This window comes from Vipera berus (assembly GCF_964194415.1).
Source record: "Vipera berus genome assembly, chromosome: 1".
In the NCBI taxonomy this organism is placed as follows: Eukaryota; Metazoa; Chordata; class Lepidosauria; order Squamata; family Viperidae; genus Vipera; species Vipera berus.
Genome location: NC_138202.1, coordinates 327,714,425 through 327,739,469, shown reverse-complemented (window position 1 = coordinate 327,739,469; position 25,045 = coordinate 327,714,425). Strand labels below are relative to the sequence as shown.

Here is a 25,045-nt window from a genome sequence, read left to right as displayed (position 1 = left end):
AAAGCAAGACATAACTTATTTTTGGTTTGTTACAGGATATCCTCCTCATAAATGTAGTCATTGAGCAAATGATTTGTGACACTGATCCTGAACTTGGGGGTGCTGTTCAATTAATGGGCCTCTTGCGTACTCTAATTGATCCTGAGAACATGTTGGCCACAGCTAATGTAAGAAAATGGAAAGGGGTAAAGAAACTTTACTGTCTAAAAAATACATTTAATAAAAACTTTAAGCATACTTGTTAAACTTTTGAAAAATTGTTTAGAACATTTTACAATTTGACCAAATATTCTTTGAAATGTTTTCCCCTGTAGCTTTACTTTACAAAATTGTCCACATAGCATACTGCCAATCTGTATTATCATCAGTATAGAGAGATGTCAGATGTTTGACTCTTAAGTTTACAGATCAGTTATTTCTTTGATTATGTCATGCTTGGGTGATGCAACTCTTCCACAATAATGTCTCCTGTCCATAAGCCAAAAAGGTAGAAAGTTATATCTGTGGGCACAGATTTTGTCATTGCCTACAGGTTACGTTGCTACATGATCCAGTCTGTAAATATTGTAAAATATATGCAGCAATTACAGTAGAAATAGTTTGGGATTTTAATGTAAAAGGCCTCAATTTACTGAGGACAGGAAACATAATTACCTAACAATGTACTGCTCAAAGTAGTTCTTTCAGCAAGCTAAACTGTGAGATGTAATTGGCTAAAAGGTACCAATGAGATCCATAGCCGAATGAGGATTTGAAGATGGATTTCCAGATCTAGTCCAATATTTGAATTACTACATGACATTACAAGGATCTCCCAAAGTTATGCAAGTGCAGAGCAAATATGTTTTACAGTAATAGTGGCAGTTTAATTTGTAAATTTCTGCCATTATTATGGTTTGTCGTGTAATCAGCCAGATGTCTATGGAGATTCTCAGTCATCCAGGTCATGGTTGTCCCAAAGTCTCTAAAAGAATGCAAATGACCAGTTATCTGCAAGGAATATAAATCTTTCCATTCCCCACCATCCAGTCAGAGCTGAAGAAGCTTCTTGGATGAGAAGCGAAACATCTTCAAAGAGAAACAAGAAAGTCCTGTTGCCTCCTGAAAAACCTTTGGGATATTCAGCCAGTTTAGACTGGATTTAGTATTTTATCTACCTTTTGAGGCTTTCTCAGTGACCTGAAATAGGCGTTGGTCAGTGATGTTAAAGATATCATCACAGCTTGTAAGCTGTTCCAAGTAAAGTTGCTTTTTGCAATTGACAGTTTGTCAGTGCTGATGTTGTCCAAGGGGTGCTCCAGATTTCACCCACAGTGCCTATCTTTGCTTTTTTTGCCACAGTCAATTTACTTCTATTTGCAGGTCTTTGTACAGGTAGTTCTTGACTTACGACCACAGTTGAGCCCAAAAGTTCAATTGCTAAATGAGATGTTTGTTTAGTGAGTTTTGCCTCATTTTACAACCTTTCTTGCCACAGTTGTTAAGTGAATCACTGTAGTTGTTAAATTAGTTACACAGATGTTAAGTGAATCTGGCTTCCCCATTGACTTTGTCAGAAGGTTACCAAAAGGTGATCACATGACCCTGAGACATTGCAACTGTCATAAATATAAGTCAGTTACCAAGCATCTGAATTTTGATCATGTGACCATGGAGATGCTGCAATGGCCATAAACATGAAAAACGGTCATAGGTCACTTTTTTAAGTGCCATTCATGAAATGAACAGTTGCAAGTCGAGGACTACCTGTTTTTGTGATTTTCTCCAGTTCTGCTGTCTCCAGGTACTGCCATGTCCACTATCCAGACTTTCTTGTCTTTCTTGTAAATCTGAGGTGTTATGTGGTAGATGTTTGTCTGTTTGAATTCTAAACTCCTGGAGCACACTAATGTCTTTGTTTTCTATTATTTGTTTTCTATTATGTCTATTTGTGCTCCCATCAGTTCTTGCTTGCAGGGAAATGGTACTTCTTGCATATACTGTATTCCGATGCATCATTGTTGCTACATTATCATGACATTGTGTGCAGTCAACCTGTGTAACCTTCTTGGTAGTCCAGTGTTTCTTCTGCTTCTTTGCAGAGGCAGCATCTTACGTCTGTTGCTTATTATTATTTTAATCCTTTGCATTATGACATTTTCAAGATGGCTTGCAGGCCATTTTAAAGTAGATGATAATAGCATTAAAGAATAAGTCAAATAAATGAATTTATCAAAAACCACAATGTAAGAGCCTGAAATGTTTTTTAAAAAAAATTGTACCAGAAGAGTTAATAATTTTTGCATAAAAATGAGTAACTGAAGTGTTAGAGCAGAGAATAGACTAGCTCATCTCAGAAACTGGTAACACAAAAATTGTACTTAAATTGATATTGCAGGCATTGGGTAAAATGACTGATTCTATTTGTGAGCTTCATAACTTCAAATATTTTTAGTGTTGTTAATATATTTCATATTTATGTTCCAGAAAACTGAGAAAAGTGAATTTCTAAATTTTTTCTACAATCATTGTATGCATGTCCTCACTGCTCCACTTTTGGCAAATACATCAGAAGATAAAACTGACAAAGGTAAAATTATTTCATAATCTCCTTTGTTATTCTTACTCAGGATCTATGCTTGCTAAATAACCTTAGTAACAATCATATAATATAAACTTTGTATTAGATAAAACATGTATCAAGACCAAATATGACAGAAAGAAACCTACAATCCATCAGCCAGAAGGCTTTAAGACCTTCACATCCAGCCTGTCAAGATTCTTCCCTGAGAGCTGTTTTTTTCCTGTTCCAATTGTCCATATGAAGAAAGATAGAAGCAATTATTTTTTTCTTTTTTTATAGTAATGTTATTAGAGATTACAATTAAGAACAATACAACTAATACAAACTAATTCAAATAAAAGAATAAAAAGAGAGAAAGGGAAAAGATAGAAAAACTAAAAATATAGTTTAAAAAATAGAGAAAAGTGACTTCCCCTTTATGACAACTATAAGCAAATTTAATAACGTATCACCTTCTCTTAAAATAAAGTGAGCTCTTCTTCCCATCCCCCATCTCTTATCCATAAACCCATAAAATATCACCATTTCAGTTGTGATGTCAGCATAAATCTATAAAGGGATATCAAATATAACAACATATCTATTTTAACCTTGATTAAATAAACCAACTTTATATTCCTTTTATTTCTAATTCTTCAAAGCTTTAACAAGCCTCTTTTGTAAATCCAGTACAGAAAAATTATGCAGGTTGCTGTCTTGGTTTGTTATTTCTATATCCCTTTTAATTATTAAGACATTAGCGAGTTTCTTTTGTACCCAGTTGAATTGGGAAAGTGCTGACTCTCAGGCATAAGTGTTCTCATAATTTATGTTTCTACCTGCTTTGTATGTTGTGGCAGAATGGGTATGCTCCAAATCCCTTCTATTTAAAGGATGCTATCTTGTGGTATTGAGGAAGCTTGCCTTCTCTGTAAAGCCCCTGCCAACTGAAATGGCATCCCCTCATAAATATGGACAATAGCCTCGCTCCTAAGGTTCTGAAAAACACTTAAGACCTGGCTTTATTTTCAGGCATGGGGTTAATGCATTAGTGGGGGCCCTCATTTGGTTTGATTTGTTAACAGTTTCATTGTTTTAGTCCAGACTGCCTGGAAGGTTGTATATTTCTAACTTTTTATTGTTTTGTAATTGTATTTTTAAGCTGCCCAGAAATCTATGGGAGTAGCAGCTATGATAAATTTTAACAGTAACAACAACATATGAAAGGGTTTTTTTAATTCAGTAACTGCCATTTGTGAAAGACCAGAACCATACGTGAAGTTCTAATTAAACAGATTTATCATTCATGCCTATGCACAAGAATATTCTCAACTAATGATTAGCATTTGCTAGAAGTTCATGGTGGGTTGGACTTCATATGTTTGTGGCTACCTAGGGATTCTAGGTTCATCTTTTTTTTGACCCCAACCCCAGGCTCTGTCATTCCTTCTCCTACAGCAGGATGTCAAACTTGCGACGTTTCGTGACTTTTTCCCCATTGCCAACAATGGGGTGGGCGCGGTTTTGGCTTAATGCATCCGGCCCATGGGCCGGCAGTTTGACATGCCTGTCCTACAGTAACAACTTAAATTGAGTTGTATTGCACATATGCTGATCAGAGACCAGCTCCTTGCTATTTTATGTGAGGCTGTATTGAAATTCAGACAACGTTGGGTGGGCTGTAATGTTGTAACTTCTGTGATGATAAATGAGCATCTTCTGGTATGTTTGGAAATTAAAACTTTCCAGCCTTAGCAAGAGCAAGGTTGTAAGCCCAAAGACAAAAGAGTTCTAAATTCCCACAGTGAAGGAATGGATTGTCAAAATGTCAGAACTGGTGGAAATGGCAAAATTGACCTGTTTTGTCAGGGAGAAAACAATGTCCTTTTTTAAAAGACTGGAAACCTTATAGGCACTTTTTGCTCAGAGAAGAAAAAAACATAAAATGATGGTTTGTAGATTTAATGATTGGAAAAGATGACAATTAAACAAGGGGGCTGAGAAAATTTCTTGAATAGTTAAGGAAGATTGATAATGGGTTTATTAATATCTGATGAAAAAAATCATTTAGTAAACATCTACTTTAGATTCTTTAGCGTTTTCTTTTTTGTTTTTCTTTGCATCATTTTTCTTCCTCTTTTTTCTTTATTAGATTTGTTTCTTACATATAAAGGAAATCTAATAAAAAAGAAAAAAAATCCAGCCCTGAAATGGATCATATTTCTTATCTAATATACTTTTTCTGTACCATAGATACTAAGCAGAGAACTTACACATTTCTTTTTATTTTTTTGTAAGATGCTGTAGTTGCAAACAAGAATAATACCATTTGCCCAGGTAGGTAAAAATTATTGTGTATAATATATGTAGTCTTTAAATAATTTAAATGATGTGCAAGATTATGTCCTAAATTTTAGATTAATATCTTGTGTTTCCCCTGTTTTAAGATAATAACATATTTAGCTTTCTGTTTGCATTAGAAGTCATAATTCAGGAGTAATATTCGTGTAATTCTTCATAGAGCCTTAGTTTTGTTTATGTTTATTTTGCAGATAACTATCAGACAGCACAGCTGCTTGCTTTAATTTTGGAGCTGCTTACTTTTTGTGTGGAACATCACACTTATCATATCAAAAACTATATTATGAACAAGGACTTGCTAAGAAGAGTTTTAGTCTTGATGAATTCAAAACACACCTTTTTGGCATTGTGTAAGTAGCAGCAGAGTTTTCTCTTAAAGATACATTTTATTTCTATTTATTAAATTATATGCCACCTGTCTCAATGTCAAGTAATTCTGGGTGGCTCTGCACATTGTTAAACTCATTCATGGCTATCTTGAACAGATGAATAAAGAAATACTATTGAGAAAAATTTTAAAAGTTTGAGCAAGGACTTGGTAAAACTCAGAAACTAAAATAGAATAATTGCCTGTTTATAGTCTTGTTGTTATCATGATCTATTGAATCAGCAAAAATTGTGCAAAATAAGAGAAAGCATACATTTATAAACCAGAATTAAATATATCTCACTGCATAATAAGGGACGCGGTGGCTCAGTGGGTTAGGACGCTGAGTTTGTCGATCAGAAAGTCGGCAGTTTGGCGGGTCGAATCCCGAGTGCTGCGTAACAGAGTGAGCGCCTGTTACTCGTCCCAGCTTCTGCCAACCTAGCAGTTCGAAAGCACGTAAAAATGCAAGTAGAAAAATAGGGACCACTAAGGTGGGAAGGTAACGGCGTTCCGTGCGCCTTTGGCGTCTAGTCATGCCGGCCACATGACCACGGAGACGTCCTCAGACAAGCGCTGGCTCTTCGGCTTTGAAACGGAGATGAGCACCGGCCCCTAGAGTTAGAAATGACTAGCACGCATGTGCAGGGGAACCTTTACCTTTACCTTTACACTGCATAATGGAATCTATTTGGGGGGGAGTGCATATCATTTATTTTTCCTTTATTCCACAATTCAAAATCTATAAAATTCCAAATAATCCACTAACTTGAATATGTTTTAAGACATCAGATCACTTTTGTAAATTTTCTCATTCCCATGGTAAATTCATGTCCTCGTGTATCAAAATTTCAGAACACGATATGGGGGACAAACTGAATACTTCTAGATTGTACCATGGTTTACGTTTGGCCCAGATTTTAAGATGTGTTATCTTAGTTTCTTCTGCAAGAAATATTTTAGGCTCATTAGTCCACTGTAAATAAAACCTTACTCATAAAGATAATCAGTAATTAGCTTCACATCTGAGTAAGTCTTGTATCCGAACCAAGTTGTAATACTTAGTGAAATTGACAGAAGAAAGTTTTTATCAGTTTTCTTCTCTTCTTGTGGCTTGTTCAGGACAATTTCAGGGTGCCTTCTGTTCCATATATATGAAGAAATAATGCAGCTGAAGTGAGCCATAAATTGCATTTGGTCTTAATAAGTGTCACCATATTATCAGTCATAAGTTATATTTACCATAAAATTTATCATATAATATGCCATGTCCCCTTTCTAATATAAAAATGGAAGCCATCCTCTCTCTATATATGATTAAAAACAATAATAGAAACCTAAATCCCTGTATGTCTTTTTATGAAAATTATACACACACACACACACACACACACACACGTTTCCTAATTCTCATTAGATGGGGCAGTGAGAAGAAGTGAGCAAAGGGAACAGAGAAGGTGACCCTGTGAAACTTCAAAACTGATTTTTTTTAAAAAAAACCAGATAGTGGTTTTCATTATTTATTTGTTTATGCCTTCAGTGTTTCTGTACTGCTGGCTACAGAAGGATTCCCAGGGCTTGATAACAAAATTAGTTTAAACGTACCCTGAATACAAAACTTAGCATTTCATGATCAACCCTCTTGCTCTTCATTAACTAAATGGTTATGCTTGTACTTTTTAAATGCTTTTACGTTTCAGCGGTACTGTTAACTTCTCTTGGTTAGATCCAAGGGGTTATTGTATTTATAGACTCCTTTTTTAAATACCTACAATTCTTCTGCAACTTTTTTGCTGCTCTACTCTGAAGTAGATGTCTCTTTAAGGTTTATTGTAAAATGCAAAGAATGTGAGAAGAGATATAGGAAAGACAAAAAATGCTTTTAATATATTAATGTTATAGGTGCCCTTCGTTTTATGAGGAGGATAATTGGCCTAAAAGATGAATTTTATAACCGTTATATTACCAAAGGAAACTTATTTGAACCAGTCATAAATGCTCTTCTGGATAATGGAACTAGGTATAATCTCTTGAATTCAGCAGTCATTGAACTTTTTGAATTCATCAGAGTGGTAAGTTTTGTCTGTGTTTTTCACCTTCAGCTTTCAAACATAATTGTTTTAGGCATAGAACTACCTCAAGATTTTAATTGTAAAACCACAATAGAAAAAAAACCTGGCAATATCAAAAGACCTCTTCTATAAGGCTTATTATTGCAAGATGAACACAAGATGAAAGGACCTTAGTCTTGGTCCATTGCTTATACATCCTGATCTTTATCTTTTAGAGCCAATAGTTACAGCTGTGTCCATATTATTATGGACACCCCTCTGCTGTTCATTAAAGCAACTTTTATGGCATTCACTAACTAATTTAAAAAGTAGATTGCGTAAAGTGATAGCATCTTTCTTCAGAGTTATATGGAAGCCTGGAAAAAATAAATTGCAAAGAGGTACTGGATTCATCAGGTTATGAGTTCAGAATCATCTTCAGAGTACTCCCAGTAAGACTATGAAAATTCTGTCTGTACCAAAGTTTTCAGTAAAAACATCTGCTAGATCCAAATTTAAAAAAATAATGAACACAGAATTAAAAGTAGATAGCGCTGGAAACTGGAGAGGTTTGATGCCAGGTGAGCTTTTGTGGGGGAGGGGTGTCAGATGGTAAGATTAAAAGAATATAAATCCTGTTCTGCAGTAAGTGCTGAAGTTGATTGTAGAAATGTTCCCTAATGAGTGTTTTTGCTTAAAAATTGTCCTAATGACTAATTTTATTCTAGCATTGATATCAATAGTTGCTAAAGAAAATAATAGAAATAGAGCTCTAACATTGAACAGAATTGTTGCCCAGAGAATCACACAGTTTTAAGCCAGTATTTTAATTCAGTTTCAATAACACCTGAACAGAACAAAATCCTAAAGCTGGGGTGGGCTCAGGGCTCAGGATCCAAATTACAGGATCTCAGACAAATGCTTTTTAGCCTCCTTTTGAACACGTCCAGCGATGAGGTGGCTGTACCTCTCTATATAATTTATTCCATTGTTAAATTGCTTATACAGATAGGAAGTTGTTTCTAACATTCAACTGGGATCTTTCTTTGTATAATATAAATCCATTATTTTGTGTATTATGTTCTGGAATGAGAAAGAAGAGCTCTTCCTTCTGTTTAACATCCTTCCTAGTATGCAAAAGAATGCTATCATAACCCCATTCAGTCATTTTTCCTCGAGCCTAAACACACACTTGTTCTTCAATCTCTCAACACAGAATTTCATTTCAGGCCCTTTTATTATCCTTGTTGCAATCTCTGAATCTGTTGCAATTTCTCTGCATCCTTGTTAAAGTTTTGTCCACAGAACTGAATGTAATGCATGAGGTTGGAACTAGTCAAAGCAAAATAAAATAAAGTAGAATGATTGCTTCTTGTGATTTAGAAATTACACATGCACTGATTCTGCTTAACATTACATTTATCTTTTTTGAAATTACATCATCCTGCTTGCTCATATTCAACTGGCAATCAGTTACAATTCCAAGTAAATATGAAGTCAGATATTCTCTCCCATTTCTTGTGATTTCATTTCCTAAATGAAAAATAGTGTTTCTCATACCTTTTTACATTACTTTCAATTCATTATTGTAATATGTCAAAATTATTTTAAATTTTATTTCTCACATCAAGTATATTAGTTATCACAATTTTGTATCATCTGCAAATTTAATGACCCTCCTCTCCGCCTATTCATCAAATCATTAATAAAAATACTGAAGAGCGGAAGACCCAAGACTAATCCTTATGGAATCCCATTTGATCCTCCACTCAGGTTTGATTAATGTTGAAGTCAGGTAATCCTTGACTTACAACAGTTCATTTAGTGACCATTCAAAGTTAAAATATCACTGAAAAAAGGGACTTATGACCATTTTTCATTCTTAGAGTATTGCAGCATCACCATGGTCACGTGATCAAAATTTGGGCACTTGACAACTGACTGACATTTATGTTGCAATGTCCCAGGATTATGTGATTACCTTTTGTGACCTTTTTTATTGAAAAGTTTTACAATACATTTTTTAAAAAGACAAAACCCCTCCCAACCCCCTTCCCTCTCCTCAACCCTCCCCAACACCTCCCTCCCCGACTTCTCAGAGCTCAATACAGGGTATAAAAATACAAGCAATCATAGTCTACCTTATGCAAACAACAATAAAATATTAAATCTATCGCACTTTAACTCTAATAAAATAACTACAAGCAATATAAATATCACATCAGTACTTATTCAAATGCTAGATGAAACTTTTTAGTCCCATATTTATTCTGAATATAATCAATCCATCTTCTCCACTCCACAATATATCTCTGCTGCGTTTGATCTTTCAAGTACGCTGAAATCTTTGCCATTTCCGCCAGATTGGAGACTTTTAAAGTCCATTCTTCTATAGTCGGCAGTTCTTCCTTCTTCCAATATTGCGCTACTAAAAGTCTCGCTGCCGTAATTAAGTTCAACATCAGCTTAGTGTCCACAACAGTAACCTTTTGTGACCTTCTGACAAGATTCACTTAACAACTGTGTAACTAACTTAAAAACTGCAATAATTCACTTAACAATTATGGCAAGAAAGGTCATAAAATGTGGCAAAACTCACTTAACAAATGTTTTGCTTAGCCATATAAATTTTGGGCTCAATTGTGGTTGTAAGTCAAGGACTAGCTTTACACTATATTACAGTTTTTGAGTCAACTATGTATCATGCCACATAAATGGCATATTAATTGGCATATCATGGATTACTTTATCAGGTGGTTTGTTGAAGTCAAAACACATTAAATTTAGAGTGTTTTCAGGTCATTGTGGCATAATAAACTCTATATAACTCCATACTGACTTCTATAATCAATACTTTGTTTTTCTAAAGTGCTTACAAATCAATCTATTTATAATATGCTCTAAAATATTCCAAAATACTGCTATTAGAATGAGTGATCCTAGATTGTTGATCTTTCTGCTTTTCCTTTCGGAAGAAATTTATTTTCTTCCATTCATGTAGAAATCAACTAGTTTTCCAGGATTTTTCTAAGATAGTATAGTATATAAGGATTCAGACAGAGCGTTGGCCAGTTCCATCAATATTATAAGAGACAAATCTGATCCTGTATATTTAAAACTCATTTAAAGTAAAAGATTTATTTATTCCCTAACCATGTTTCTATTAATCTCAGTTCTTCCCTTTCATCTTGATATTTACAATGTCCGGTGGAATAAATATTCTTTTAGTTGAGAATATTAAACCAAAATAGGAATTGAATAGCTCTTTTTGTTGTTATCATTGCTAATTTATTAGCATTTTGCCATCTTTGGGGAACAACTAATATAGTGAAACGTGTTTTTTTAAAAAAAAAATCCTTTTATTCTGAGCATATCTAGTGAAGCCTTCTTTTAATTATTCTTGGCACTATGTGCTAGTGCTTTTTTTTTCTGACATCACCTATACTGTTCTGGATACTTTGTATAATCTTCCTGTAGCAACTGAACCTCTTAATTTTCTGAAAGAGTCCTTTTTTGTTTTCACATCTTCACTACGTTTTTACATACCGTAGTCATTATTAACTTTTTCTGCTTTATTGCATTTTTTCCTCCTTAAATTTATTTGAATTGTTCTTTTGGTATCTGTTTCTTTAGGAACTCTTAAGTCATCTTGAACTTCTTTTCCTATTATCTACTACTATCATAGTAACCTACCTGTAATTGCCCAGAATTCATTAAAATATGTTATTTTAAGCTTAAGATACATATTTAACTAGACATCTATGGAAATTCTCAGTCATCCAGCTCATAGTTGTCCCAAAGATGCTTTTTCACGAGGCAACTGGATTTTTTTGTTTTTCTTTGAAGACGTTTTGCTTCTCATCCAAAAAGCTGGTCCTGGTTTTTTGGACAGAGGACCGCTGGTTTGAAAGAGGGGTCAAAGTGGCCATGTTAAAATTGAACAGCCCTCAACAGAAGGGGAGGGCTACGACATTATCTTCAGTCTACAACACAGTGCTTTCAACAGTTCCAAGAAGTCTCCACACTCATTTGCAGTACTCAAATGACTGACGACACAGATAAACCTCCAGGTGGCATCAGTGACTCTCTAAAAGAATGCAAATGACCAGCTGTATGCAAGGAATATAAATCCTTCCATTCCCCGCCATTCAGTCAGAGCTGAAGAAGTGTTTTGGATGAGAAACGAAATGTCTTCAAAGAAAAACAGGAAAGTCCAGTTGCCTCATGAAAAAGCATCTTTGGGATTTAACTAGACAATTTCTCTAAAATTCCAAAACATCATTATTATATGATTCATGTTCTCCCAATGTTGCAGGTAATTTCATTTCCTAAATGTCTTCCAAATTGATTAACCTAAGCTCTTGTTGCTCTTATAAGGTATTATAAAATAACTCTTGTGTCACCTCTGCCCTCTAAAGGAAAAATTGTCAGCAAAGGAAATTGGGAATTACCTAGAAGGACCATTCTTGGCACAGTTTGTCACCCAACATATATCAAAATAATTAAAGTCTCCCATCAATGTGCAGTTTGCACATTGGTTTTGTAGTTTGGTTTTTGGAATTCATTCATTCAATTTGTATGGCTCCCCCTCTCAGCAAGTTACTCTGAGCCAGAAGTGGGCAATTAATTTTTCTAAGGTACCACATGAAAAACTGGGACTGTTGTGGAGGACTACCACTGCCCCATCCTCCCACACCAAAGTGCCATCCCCTGTTGATGCCCTAACACCCCTGCTACTCCTGTCCCAAGTCTGATACCCCACCTCACACTGCCAACCCCATGCCTCTGACACCACCATGCCTCTGACACCACCTTTTGGACAAGGATAGCCAAAGAGCCATATATGGCCTGCAGGCCATAAAATGCCCAAATCTGCTCAGGGCAGTGAACAAGATATAAATACAATTGCAACAATACAAAAATTAAAATACATAGCAGCCAAGAAAATATAGCCCATAATCACAAAGACAACCAAGAAATTGGTGCCTGTAGAGAACCAGGTTTCTAGGGCCTTACAAAGGCCAGCAGGGTCAGATGATTCTTATCTCTGGAGGGAGAATGCTTCTTAGTAGAAAAGCCCTATCTTTCTGAACTGATGGGACCCAAAATATGCCCATCCTGCCCTAGGTGAGCAATACCCCCACTTTTTATGATGCCCATGTCTTTTTCTGAAACCCTTAAGGATTTTCTTTCTTATCACCATAGTATTCAGTTTAAAGCATTCCCAATCAAGGGTTCTTGTTGTGGCCAAGTACATTTTTATCAGTCCTTTTTGAAGTGCAGCTAATGTATCAATAGCCAGTCATCTAGATAATGTAGATGTTGGTCCCAGAAACCAAGTGTGTCTTATTTGTAATATTTTTATTTTCCTTTCTGGTCCATTACCATGATTAGAAGGGAAGACGAGAATGTCACCTGAGTGCCCAACGTCTTGAATTTTCTTCTACAACTTTTCAAAGTCTCTAGTAATACAAATTGAGCTATTTTTGGACAGCAATCCACTTGCTTTGCTTCCGTCTTCTATGTAGCAGGTCAAATACTAATGTGATGTAGTAGAGGAAAATTATCCTAAAGACATGCTGTTGGCTCTTCTCTTCCATTGTAGGAGAAACATTTGTCTAATGATCTCAGGATTCTTATCTACAAAGTTTTCTGTATATTCAAATTACCTATTGTCTCAGTTCACTAATGTAGGAGAGAAATGTGAATCACTTCGAATTCCTTGTAGTCCTGTTCTTCAAGAGAGAGGTTGGGGAAAAAATCAAGTCTTTTGCTATCATAAATTACCGTAACTTCAATGAGAGCTTCATATTGATGTTTCTTTTTTAGCTGAGTAGCACTAAACTTTTATTTTGTATTAATGCAGGAAGATATCAAATCACTTACTGCCCATATCGTTGAAAACTTTTATAAGGCACTTGAATCTATTGAATATGTTCAAACATTCAAAGGCTTGAAGACAAAATATGAGCAGGAGAAAGACAGACAGAGCCAGAAACTGAACAGGTACGCACCTTAAAACTAAAATCTAAAACCCAGTACTAGATAGTCCATCTTGCAGGTCCCTGAGCCGTTGTTGTTTGTTCCATTAATATTGTTGGTGATATGCACCTTTCTTCTAGATATTATATTTAGCGGTGCACTTTTTTTGTCTCAGGATTTTCTCTATATAATCCATTTCTGTCTGCAGTCTTTGTTTTAGAGATATTCTAAAGCTGTAAAGCTTTGTTCTTAATTAATTTGAAAAATATATTTCAAAATTTCTAAACAACCAAAAAAATTCAGATATTTATGCTATCAGGAAGGAGGTTGTGATTTATTCTTGGTTGGGTTCTGTTTTATGGCTTTCAATAGTGCCCTGAAAGATGAACAGCTAAATTATTGAATGATCCCCAGATACTAATTTTCCCCAGTCATATTAAGAACTGCATTTTGAAAACAACTTTGGGAAAGCTTCTAGGGGCTCTAACCAAGCCTTTAGTACAGTTTACAAATAGCCTTGCTAAGACATTGTAGAAGATGGGGTTATAAATCAAGAGACAAATCTGGGATTTGTCATGGAAAAGGGAATGAATATTAACTGTATCATCAAGCATGTCAGTGCAAAACTAATAGCAATGAATTTTGTTCCTTGAAGTATTAGGGTATTCTTAAAGAGGACATTTGCTTACCCTGTTTGTTTGGTGAGCCAACCCATCAGAAGATACACATTTGTGTGCATTTAATTTTTCTTTTATTTGTATTAAGGAGGTAACTTTCTATATTACCACAGAATCTGTCATAAGCCATATTATTATAATCTTTAGGGCTTAGTTGAGTATTTTAGATATTAAAGCAAATTTTCTGGAAACATTTTGATAATATTTTAAGAGCATAATTTTGCTTATTTTCATAAACTATGAACTATCTATAAATCAAAATAAATGAGCCTCTGTCATTCTAGAAAGAGAACGTCTAGAAAAGATAGTGGAAAGAGAATTTAACAGATTTTGATAAAATATAAAATATATAAGGGCTTGATTTATTAAATCCAGATTATGTTTAGTACAGAAAATGCGTGTTATGCTTTCACCTAGCCTTTAGGTTTAGAAGGAGATTTCATGAAACCCTATGTATTGCCCTCAATGTCTTAAAAGACAAGCCTAAAATAATAACATTAATAAAAATATAAACTCTCAGAACTATTTACTAGTAATCTTTCCATGCCATAACAACCAAATATAATTTAGCTTTATCAGTCTTATTAGCAGTCACATTATCAAATTGTAAAAGGTTTTTTTGTATTGTTTTTATATGTTTTACAGCGTCCCGTCTATACTACGTAGCAATAGGTTCCGTAGAGATGCTAGAACTTTGGAGGAAGATGAAGAAATGTGGTTCAATGAAGAGGAAGAGGAAGAAGGTGAAGCAATTGTACCACCTGTAGAAAAATCCAAGTCTGAGGATGATTTTCCAGAAAGTTATGAGAAGTTTATGGAAACAAAAAAAGGTATTTTTTTCTATTTTGTAGCACATGATATTTCTGTGTGACTTACAAGCAGTCCTTGATATATGACCACAATTAGGAACAGAGTTTCCCTCATAAATTATTCAGTCATAACTCGAGTCAGGCAATTTTATGACAATTTGTATGGTTGTCATTAAGCAAATCCAGCTTCCCCAATGGGAATCTTTTCTGAAATCACAAAAGGGGAACACAAATCATGGTTACGTGAATGAAGGAGGCTGCAGCCTGTTATAAGTGCAAGCCAGTTGTCAAGAACTTGAATTGCAATTCTGTGACTGGGGGGTGGGGGTGGAATAGTTATCAATGAAAATATAGGTCAAGAATTACTTTTTAATGCTATTGTAACTTTGAACTGTTGTTAAACAATCATAAGTCAAGGACTATCTGTATGTTACAATAGAATTTTTTAAATCATCTAAATGGAGCTGAGAGCTAGTTTAGTGCAGTGGTTAAGTTTAAGCTAAATACCAGGAGATTATGAGTTCTAGCCCCACCTTAGGTAAAAGGCCAGTTGGGTGCTCTTGGGCCAGTCACTCTCTCTCAGCTCTAGGAAGGAGGCAATATCAAACCATTTCTGAAAACCTTGCCAAGAAAACCAGCAACTAGGAGTTAGTGCTGACTTGAAAAGACAAAAAATGAACAAAACAATGGAGCTACCAAGCCTTTTCGGACATGATCTCTGTAGATGACATGAAGACAACCCCATTCTATTAGATCTGATTGAGTGGGCAAATATTACTGGGAGGAGATCTTTAGGAATTTCAGGCTTGAGAGTATGGTTCATGAAAAGCTTGCAGATGGCATTCAACAATTTGATTTGAGGTCAGAAGTAACTTGTGCAACTCTTAAAGCAGAGGTGTTATATGGGAACCTTGGTGTGCATCAGTTCAGGCTGCTGCAGTCTGGACCAGTACTGCTTTTCAAATAATTTTCAGAGGCAGTCTCATGTGAAATGTATTGCAGTAATACATCAAGAAGTAACAAGAACATGAGTGACATTAATTCTTCTCTTGAAGGAAAATTCATAGTTGGTGCATTGGATACATATATATGTTGGACATCAAATTCTGACCACGTTCTCATTCAGAAGTAAAACTAAAGAAAAGGCAATCCTTCAAATCCAGAGGCACACAAATTTAATAATTTAAATTAAATTAAATTTCTGAGATTGACTGTAACCCTGTTCTGAACAGCATCCAAGTACCAAGGTAGCACTTTGACAGCTTTGTGTATTTGGCCCAGGATCAAGATGTAAAGATGTTGATCCTGTGAAGCGTCTTCATATAGCTGTTGAAGAATTGGGGAAATTGTTAAAACTTAAACCATCCCTTCAGGAAGGAAGAAATACAATACAAATATGATAAAATGGACCTCTCTTCCAATATTATCCCCTTTTTGTTGCTAATTATCAAGTTTGCCAGGTATTCAAATCAAAAGAAGACTATCATCCCTTTGAGTCACCTTCCTTAAGGCAATAATTAGGGAGTGAAAGTATTCATCTAAGGTAGCCAGTCAACTGACTAAAGAAAAATAACAGTATTTCATTATATGGCTAACTGTACATCTCAGCTGGTGCTTTATATATCAGATATTGACATATTTGTCTATGCTCAGATAAGAAGACAGGTCCTAAATAGATAGTCTTGTTTTTAATAATAAAGGTTCTTTAATGCCAAAATAAATATTAGGGACAGAATCCCAAAGATCACATGTAAAATGAGGCCTGTTTTTCATTCTCAAAATCAGGACTCCACTAATCATGAAATACTTTTTTGTGCATTCAATCCACACTAGATATCTACAATATTAAATAAATAAAACAATAATGTATTTCTTCCTTTCAACTCTGCTTACAGGTTTCAATAGATTTTCTCAATTTTTCAACCATTTGGGTTGATCATTTACTATACCATTGAATAACAGAATAACAGCATTGGGAGGGGCCTTGGAGGTCTTCTAGTCTAATTCCCTACCCAATCACGAAACCCTATAGCATTTCAGACACATGGTTGTCCAATCTTTTCTTAAAAATTTGCAGAGTTAGAGCATCCACAACTTCTGGAAGTAAGTCATTCCACTGATTAACACTGTGTTTCCCAAAAAGTAAGACCTACCCCAAAAATAAGCCCTAGTTTGGGGCAAGGCACAGACCTAAAAATCAACCTAAGGTGGGGGGTGGAGCTTTCTATTTCAGCCAGGGTTCTTTATCACTATTTTTCATTTTTACCAGACACTTGATGACCACTTAGCATACATCTGTTTATCTTAGCTATTGAGTAATAGTCAATTTTCTTCTTAGTTGTATTGTTTTCATTTCCTTTTTATTATCTTTATCCATCTTGGGCAATTATTTCTCTGAATTAATATGAAAAAATACTAACTTAATGCATTCCAAGGACTTCAGGAATATTGAAGGACTCCAAATTAGTTTCTGTCCTCTTGACAGAACATAGCTGACTTTGTAATAATGCCGCTTGGGGTGTGTGTGAACGCCCTAATAAGCAGGCATATACATAGAATGAAGGCTACTGCTAAGCTTGTAAGCCGCCCTGAGTCTTCGGAGAAGGGTGGGATATAAATGGAATTAAAATAAATAAATAAATAAATAGTCTTTGCTAGCAGTAGTGGGTGATACAGTCTCAAAAACATTCATTTCCATTGTTTCAATTCTGAAGAATTCTGAAACTTTTATTTTTGTCCCTTTTGCAAAATTAAAGTTGTGCTTTCTGTAATGTTGGTTCCTCTTTTGTCACATTTAAGTTACTTGTTTTGTAGTGGAAGGGCTTGCTTGTTTTTTATGTTCCTTTATATTGCATTATGAATGGATTGATGGATCTGCATTCAGACAAAGCTGCATGGGTTTTCAGTATCTTCATGCAACTTTCTGTTCCATGTCTAGTAAGACATTCTCAAATTATCTTGTGAAACTCTTTAATCTGCCTTATTTATTCTTATGAAAAGATAAGTATCTTTGACCAGATAATGCATTTCTCACTCAAGATTTGATTCTGTTAGTCTTCTCCAGTTCATTTCGTCACTTAGAAATGTCATACCTTGGATGTTTGAGGATCCATTGCATTTTATGTGACTTATAAAACCCAATTTCCTAATATGGTGTCTTAATTACTGTGAAACTATGCTATAAAAGCAATTTGTCAACAACAATCAGTTTATATGTAAACTTGTATGTATGTGTATGTACGTGTTCATTCATACGGCATAAATTTCGTTCCCTTTGCAAAATCATTGCAGTGGAAACTTATTGCCACACCATTTGGGTGTTCATAGTTGGCTGGACATTCAGTGACAACAAACATGAAAGTAGTTGTCTTTCTAGTGGTAATGTATGGCTATTTATCCCAATGATTACTCTAAATAAACATTTTTTTTCTTTTAGCAAAAGAAAGTGAAGACAAAGAAAATCTCCCCAAAAGGACTTCCACAGGTGGCTTCAAATTTACATTTTCCCATTCTACCAGTGCAACTAATGGAGCAAATAATACAAATAATAAATCTGTTGTAGCTCAGACATCACCAGCAAGTTCAAATGGTTCTTCTTCCAAGAATGCCAATTTAACTACAGCGGTCACAGCCACAAAGGTGAGTTAAGCATGTTATCATATGGAGCTTTGCAGTTTAAAATTATGTTAGTGATATGATAAGGACAATTCCTGTGAACATCCATATATAACACTTTTAAGAATCCAGAATGGGGATTTGCTCAGAGTGCATGAAGTGAAGCTGCGAGAGACCACCGTCCCTCAGATGGTCGGGTGTGAGTCTCTCCTTCTGAGATATGGCCCGGGGGCGCAGTTGGGCCTGCTGCTGGCGTACCTACCACCTAATCGTGCAGCGGCAGCCCTGCCCGAGCTACTCGATGTCCTCTCAGGTTTGGTGGTTGAATTCCCAAAACTCATGGTCTTGGGCGACTTTAACCTACCGTCCCTGGGAGGATCGTCCGAACTGGCTCGGGAGTTCATGGCTTCCATGGCGGCCATGGACCTGTCGCAAATAATTTCTGGACCGACTCATGAGGGAGGCCACACCCCAGACTTGGTGTTCTTGTCTGGACGGTGGCGTGATGATATCGGTGGGGGTGCCACGACTGTTACGCCCCTGTCATGGACCGATCATCACCTCCTACGGCTAGACTTCCCCGTTGCCACCCCCCGCCGTGGGTGCACGGTGCCAACCAGATGGTACCGCCCTAGGCGCCTAATGGACCCGGATAGGTTCCAGACAGCGCTTGGGGACGCACATGCACTCCCTGCTCACGGCTCGGCGGATGCCTTAGTGGAAGCCTGGGAAAAGGCAGCCACGGAGGCTCTGGACCGAGTTGTACCCATGCGGCCTCTGACCCGGCGCAGATCCCAGCGAGCCCCATGGTTCACCACGGAGCTCCGGGAGATGAAGCGTCGGAGACGGGGCCTAGAGAGCCGTTGGAGATCCAGTCGATCCGAATCCGACCGATTGCGATTAAGAATCCTCACCAGGTCTTATCTCGCTGCAATAAGGGTGGCAAAATCCAACTACTTTTCCACCCTCATCGCGTCCGCAGATAATCGCCCGGCTGCCTTGTTCAGGGTGACTCGCTCCCTACTGAACCAAGAGGTGAGGGAGGAACCCTTGCAGGGTCGAGCCGAGGAATTCGGTCAATATCTGCTGGATAAAATTGCTCGGATTCGAACCGGCCTGGACTCCAACTGGGCTGAGTTGGAAGAACAAGACATGGACAGTCTTGTCGACGTCATCTGGGAGGAATTTGATCCTGTGAATCCTAAGGAAGTGGACAGGATTATGAGGAGGTTGAGCTCCTCCACATGCTTACTGGACCCGTGCCCTTCCTGGCTGGCTTATGCGGCTCGAGAGGGGACACGAGGCTGGTTCCTGGCGGTCATCTCTGCTTCTCTGAGTGAGGGTCACTTCCCCACCGCCTTGAAGGAGGCGGTGGTGAGACCTCTCCTCAAGAAGCCCACCTTGGACCCATCCTCATTGAATAACTTTCGTCCAGTCTCCAATCTTCGCTTCCTTGCGAAGGTTGTTGAGAGCGTGGTGGCGCACCAACTTCCTCAGGTCCTGGATGAAGCGGTTTATCTAGACCCGTGCCAATCGGGCTTCAGGCCGGGCTACAGCACGGAGACGGCATTGGTCGCTCTGATGAATGATCTCTGGAGAGCCCGGGACAAGGGCCATTCCTCTGTCCTAGTCTTATTAGACCTTTCGGCGGCTTTCGATACCATCGACCATGGTATCTTGCTGCGGCGCCTCAGGGGACTGGGAGTGGGAGGCACGGCTCTGCGTTGGTTCTCCTTTCTCCAGGGTCGCTCGCAGTCGGTGCTGGCAGGGGGACAGAGGTCGACTCCGAGGCCTCTCGTTTGCGGAGTCCCTCAGGGGTCGGTCCTCTCGCCTCTCCTGTTCAACATCTACATGAAACCGCTGGGTGAGATCATTCGTAGCTTTGGAGTAGGGTACCATCAGTATGCTGGTGACACCCAGCTTTTCATCTCAACTCCAAACAGCATCAGTGATGCCCTCGACGTGATGTCCCGCTGCCTGAAAGCGGTCCGGGAATGGATGGGGAGGAACAGGCTTCAACTGAACCCGGACAAGACTGAATGGCTGTACGTACCGGCAAGCCAGGTTACTCAGAGCATCCCATCCCTTAACATCGGGGATGAGTTACTACCCCCTGTTGATAGGGCCCGCAACCTGGGTGTCCTCCTAGACTCACAGCTCTCCCTGGAAGATCACATAGGAGCTGTGACCAAGGGGGCCTTCTCCCGGGTTCGACTGGTGCGCCAACTACGGCCTTATCTGGACCTGGATGCCTTACGTACAGTCACCCATGCCCTTGTGACCTCTCGCCTAGACTACTGTAACGCTCTCTACATGGGGCTGCCCTTGAGATCCACTCGGAAGCTTCAACTGGTGCAAAGTGCAGCGGCACGGACACTTTTGGGAGCCTCCCGATACTCCCATATCACACCTCTCCTCCGTGCGCTGCACTGGCTTCCAGTTGCCTTCCGGGTGAAGTTCAAGGTGCTAACAATGACATACAAAGCCCTACATGGCATGGGTCCGGACTACCTACGGGAACACCTTCTGCCAATGTCAACACCCCACCGCCCTGTGCGCTCCCACAGAGAGGGCCTCCTCAGGGTGCCACCGCTCAAGGAATGTCGGCTGGTGGCCCCCAGGGGGAGGGCATTCTCAGTGGGTGCGCCAGCCCTCTGGAACTGCTTACCAACTGAAATCCGGATGGCCCCCGACCTCCGCACCTTCCGGCGCGACTTGAAGACTTACCTATTCCAGCAGTCCGGCCTGGCCTGATAGCTCTAATTGGGGTCCCAGTTTGTTTTGTTTATTGTTTTTCAGTACTGTTTCATTATGTTTGCCTACCTTACTCTGTACACCGCCCCGAGTCCCTCGGGAGAAGGGCGGTTTATAAAAACAAATAAATAAATAAATAAATAAATATCTTTGTCAGTAGTATTCTATTAAAATGTGATATTGACTTGCAGCCTGTACTGTTTTCAGCAAAGTCAGATTAGGTTTGACATTTTGTTGTGCCCTGAATTTATGAGCTTATGAGTTGAAATGATTTTCTCAGCATGTTCCCCTAGGCCAGGGGTCAGCAACCTCAAACAGTGAAAGAGCCACTCGGAACCGGTTCCCTCACAAAAGGAAAAACTGGGAGCCGCAAAAAATATGTGCGCATGCACGTACATGCGCACATGCGCAGAACAGGGTTTGACTGAAGAGTAGAGCCAAGGCGAGATATGCACCTACCCTGCATATTTGAATTGATTGGTTGAACTCTTTTAGTCACACTTTTTTTTTTTTTGGACTGCACATGGCAGAGGACCAGATGGCTGAAAGAGCCGCATTTGGGTAGTATGGTTAGGTGAGCTCTGCTAAATAATGTTATTTTAAAGTAGGGTTGTGCTTATAACCACAGGCATTATGTTTGGTTTGTTAAATTATTTTTAATCCTTCTACACTGCCAATATCACTTTTGTGAGATAGGCAGCCTTACAAATGTTTAAATAAATACATACTGTTTTTATTCTTAGTCATTAATAATGTCTGGCAAGTTTAGGCAAGCTGAAACACTTAAGATGTAATACATAGATAAAGTTAATATTATATGTGTCATTTAAAATGTATTATTTTGGGAGGTTAAATATTTAATAAACTCAAAATGTACTACATTGAAGCCATGAAATGGCTACTTTGCCATATTGATATTCATAAGCATTAGGATTGTTTCTAATGCTAGATTTTGTATATGTAGGAGAGTTCATGTTCTTAGATGCAACTATTACATTTACATTGTTTAAATTGTCCTAGTTTGAATATAGACAGCCTTAGACATGGTTACCAGAATTGCATATGAACATGTTGCCCTGCTGCGTGAGAGTAAGACCATCTATACCCGTGAGAGTGAGACCATCTATGTCAGGGGTGTTAAACTGCCGGCCTGGACGCCTCATGAGGAAACTGCGCCCACCCCATTGCAGGCAGTGGGGAAAAAGTTCTGATACATCGCGCAATGTCACATGACGTCGCGGGTTTGACATGTCTGATCTATATGGTATTAGCCACAACAATCAAGACTTCAAAACCTCTTCTTAGTATTTTCCCCCAGTGTTTTCTATCATGGCAATGTCATTTAGATATCATAGCTGCTAGTCTCTGATCTCTTCTTGGGAAAGCTCTTCTAAAATCAATTCATTGAATGATGGTTGGCACAGAGCCATGGTGGTGCAGTGGTTAGAATGCAGTATTGCAGGCAGTCTCACCAACTCAAGGTTGACTCAGTCTTCCATCCTTGTGAAGTCAGTAAAATGAGGACCCAGATTGTTGGGGGCAATATGCTGATTCTGTAAACTGCTTAGAGAGGGCTGTAAAGCACTGTGAAGTGGTATGTAAGTGCTACTGCTATTGCTATTTTGTGGAAAACAAAATTTATAAAATGGAAAATGTCATTGCTATTTATTTATTTGTAAGGTCCTTCTCCATAGGTTCACATGTGACTCTTTACATCCAACAGGGAAGTTTAGTTGGCCTTGTGGATTATCCAGATGATGAAGAGGAAGATGAAGAAGAAGAAACATCCCCAAGAAAAAGACCTCGTCTTGGCTCTTAAAAATGTTGAAACAAACTCTGATAGAGGGTGCTTAAATGCTATGACTGAACTAAAAGTCTGACTCAGAAAGCGTTCTCCCTGGAAAATACACGAGAATACAAGGAGTAGCAAAAGAAAATTTACTAGAAAGGTTATGTTCTGAGAACACCAGGCTTCCAAAGAACCTAATCCCTTTCTAGTCAAGAAGTCTGCCATTCAGACTGTTAAAATGTTAAAACAGTGGATTAGTAATCAGCACCTGGAATGAAAGCTTGCCAGAAAAAATAGTCATCTTGGGTTCTGTGAGGGGATGGGGATGGGAGAAGAAATTTTGATATTGCAGGGTTTCCCCAGTTTGTAGCAAGCTAGAAGAAATTTATAAGGCTTCAGTTGCAAACCTAGTAATATAACTTCGTAATGGTGCTTTCCATTGTGGGGTTTTTTTTAGCAATTGCCTCTTTTAAATAATGCAATTCTCTTTCCATTAAAAAAAATCAGAATTGGGGACCACTGTTTGCACAGTCAGCCAAATTATAGAGGGTTGCACACTGCTGCACAGTGCATGTTGAGTGGCAAACTTTTTTTCTCAACTCCATTATTTTGGAAGGAAAAAAACCTGGGTTGTAAATGCAAGCAGACTAGAAGGAGCTATCCAGGAAAATCATTATACAGATCATCAGCTTTCCAGGAAAAAAAACCAACCCTCTAGAAACTATCAATAAACCTTGGTACTTGAAATGGCAATTGAATTGCAATTACTAGTAGCATTTTACAGAAATAATGTTAAATTGAATTGCTCCCTGCTAATTTCCAATTTTTTTTCCTTCAGCCATCCACATTTCACATTAGGAAAAGCAGATATGAAATGCTACCAGAAACTCTTGAATCTTACTTCAACGATATATGTAACCTGGGGGCAGAGTTAATATGCAGCACTATAAACCTAAGGGGTTTAGCATAAAGCTGCTTCTTAACACATTCCATGTATTTAAGCAAATGTCTAAAAGTACACTAGGTGAATTGATGAAGGCAACCATTTTGAAACTTTTTTCCTTTCAGAGCAACTGAATTGTAAATATTTTAATGTTAGTTTGGCCATATATGATCTGAGATCATGCACACACAAAATTCCCTAAATTACAAATTGTGGTAAGAGTGATGCAAATTGAAACCAGCAGGAATCCTCCGTTATTGGTCACTCTTACAATACGTCATGGGTCCATTTCTCCTGGAAATTTCATAGTTTTAATTTTAGCTATTGTTTGAAAAGATGGGCGGTCTGTAGATATGAAGTATAGTTTTTCCATGAAACAGAAGTTTATTTTGTATTGAGAGAAAAAAACAACCACTGTACTTGTTTTACACCATTTGTATACATGTGGTAATACTAATGCTGACCTGTAAAATTCAGGAATTAAAATGTGACCCTGTAATTCCATGATTAATGGTTTTTTATTGTTTTATTGTTGTAAATGGTAAATTAATTCAAATTTAGAGATGTGGCCATTTTAGTTTATTTTAATGATAGTATTTGTACAATTTAATCTGAATCAAATCTAGCAGAAAAAGCAATACTCTTAGATTTGATTCAGTGTGTTGTGATGACTGACAATGTGGTCTGAAGGACATATTCCTGCCCTTTAGGGGCTCCAGGCAATCAACAATGGGGCTTTCCTTTTCTCTTTTTCAATGAAGACTTTGAAGAACTTGTTATAGAAACTGTTTGCTTCAGCAGATTTTCTACATTGACTTGCCCTTCTTCGAGTACTCTTGACAAGTCTTTACCCCTCATAGAAGTAACTCTTTCCCATAAAACTGAACAGCATACCATAGGAAAATAAAGGTGTGCCATTTCCTTGACACTGATGTTTATCCAGCCTGGGCCCAAACTTATTTAATAAATCACTGAAAAAAGATCCAATACACATCTGGATCATTTTCTTTCATCCTATTTCAAAGACTATTGAAAACCTCAGAATATGCAGATTCATTTAAGCTGCTTCAATATATGAGAAAAAAGTTGATTTTTTTTACTTAAATATAAGCAATAGGTGACTTTTCAACCTATATCTGAACATTGATCAACATT

At 37.7% G+C, this 25,045-nt stretch overlaps 1 protein-coding gene across 2 annotated transcripts in view; it reads left to right on the top strand.

The window, feature by feature from the left end:
• Window positions 1-24,396, top strand: part of PPP4R3B (protein phosphatase 4 regulatory subunit 3B) — a 48,142-nt gene extending 23,746 nt beyond the window's left edge. The window contains exons 8-16 of one of the 2 annotated variants that reach the window (XM_081322852.1): window positions 36-167; window positions 2,467-2,569; window positions 4,841-4,879; window positions 5,095-5,253; window positions 7,173-7,342; window positions 13,188-13,327; window positions 14,626-14,810; window positions 18,226-18,428; window positions 22,882-24,396. In XM_081322852.1, the coding sequence (XP_081178978.1) occupies window positions 36-167; window positions 2,467-2,569; window positions 4,841-4,879; window positions 5,095-5,253; window positions 7,173-7,342; window positions 13,188-13,327; window positions 14,626-14,810; window positions 18,226-18,428; window positions 22,882-22,977 (1,227 nt within the window). In that variant the 3' untranslated portion in view covers window positions 22,978-24,396. Of the gene's footprint in view, window positions 1-35; window positions 186-2,466; window positions 2,570-4,840; window positions 4,880-5,094; window positions 5,254-7,172; window positions 7,343-13,187; window positions 13,328-14,625; window positions 14,811-18,225; window positions 18,429-22,881 lie in introns of both variants that reach the window. The other variant, XM_081322851.1, reaches the window with a different exon arrangement.
• Window positions 24,397-25,045: the final 649 nt, after the last annotated feature.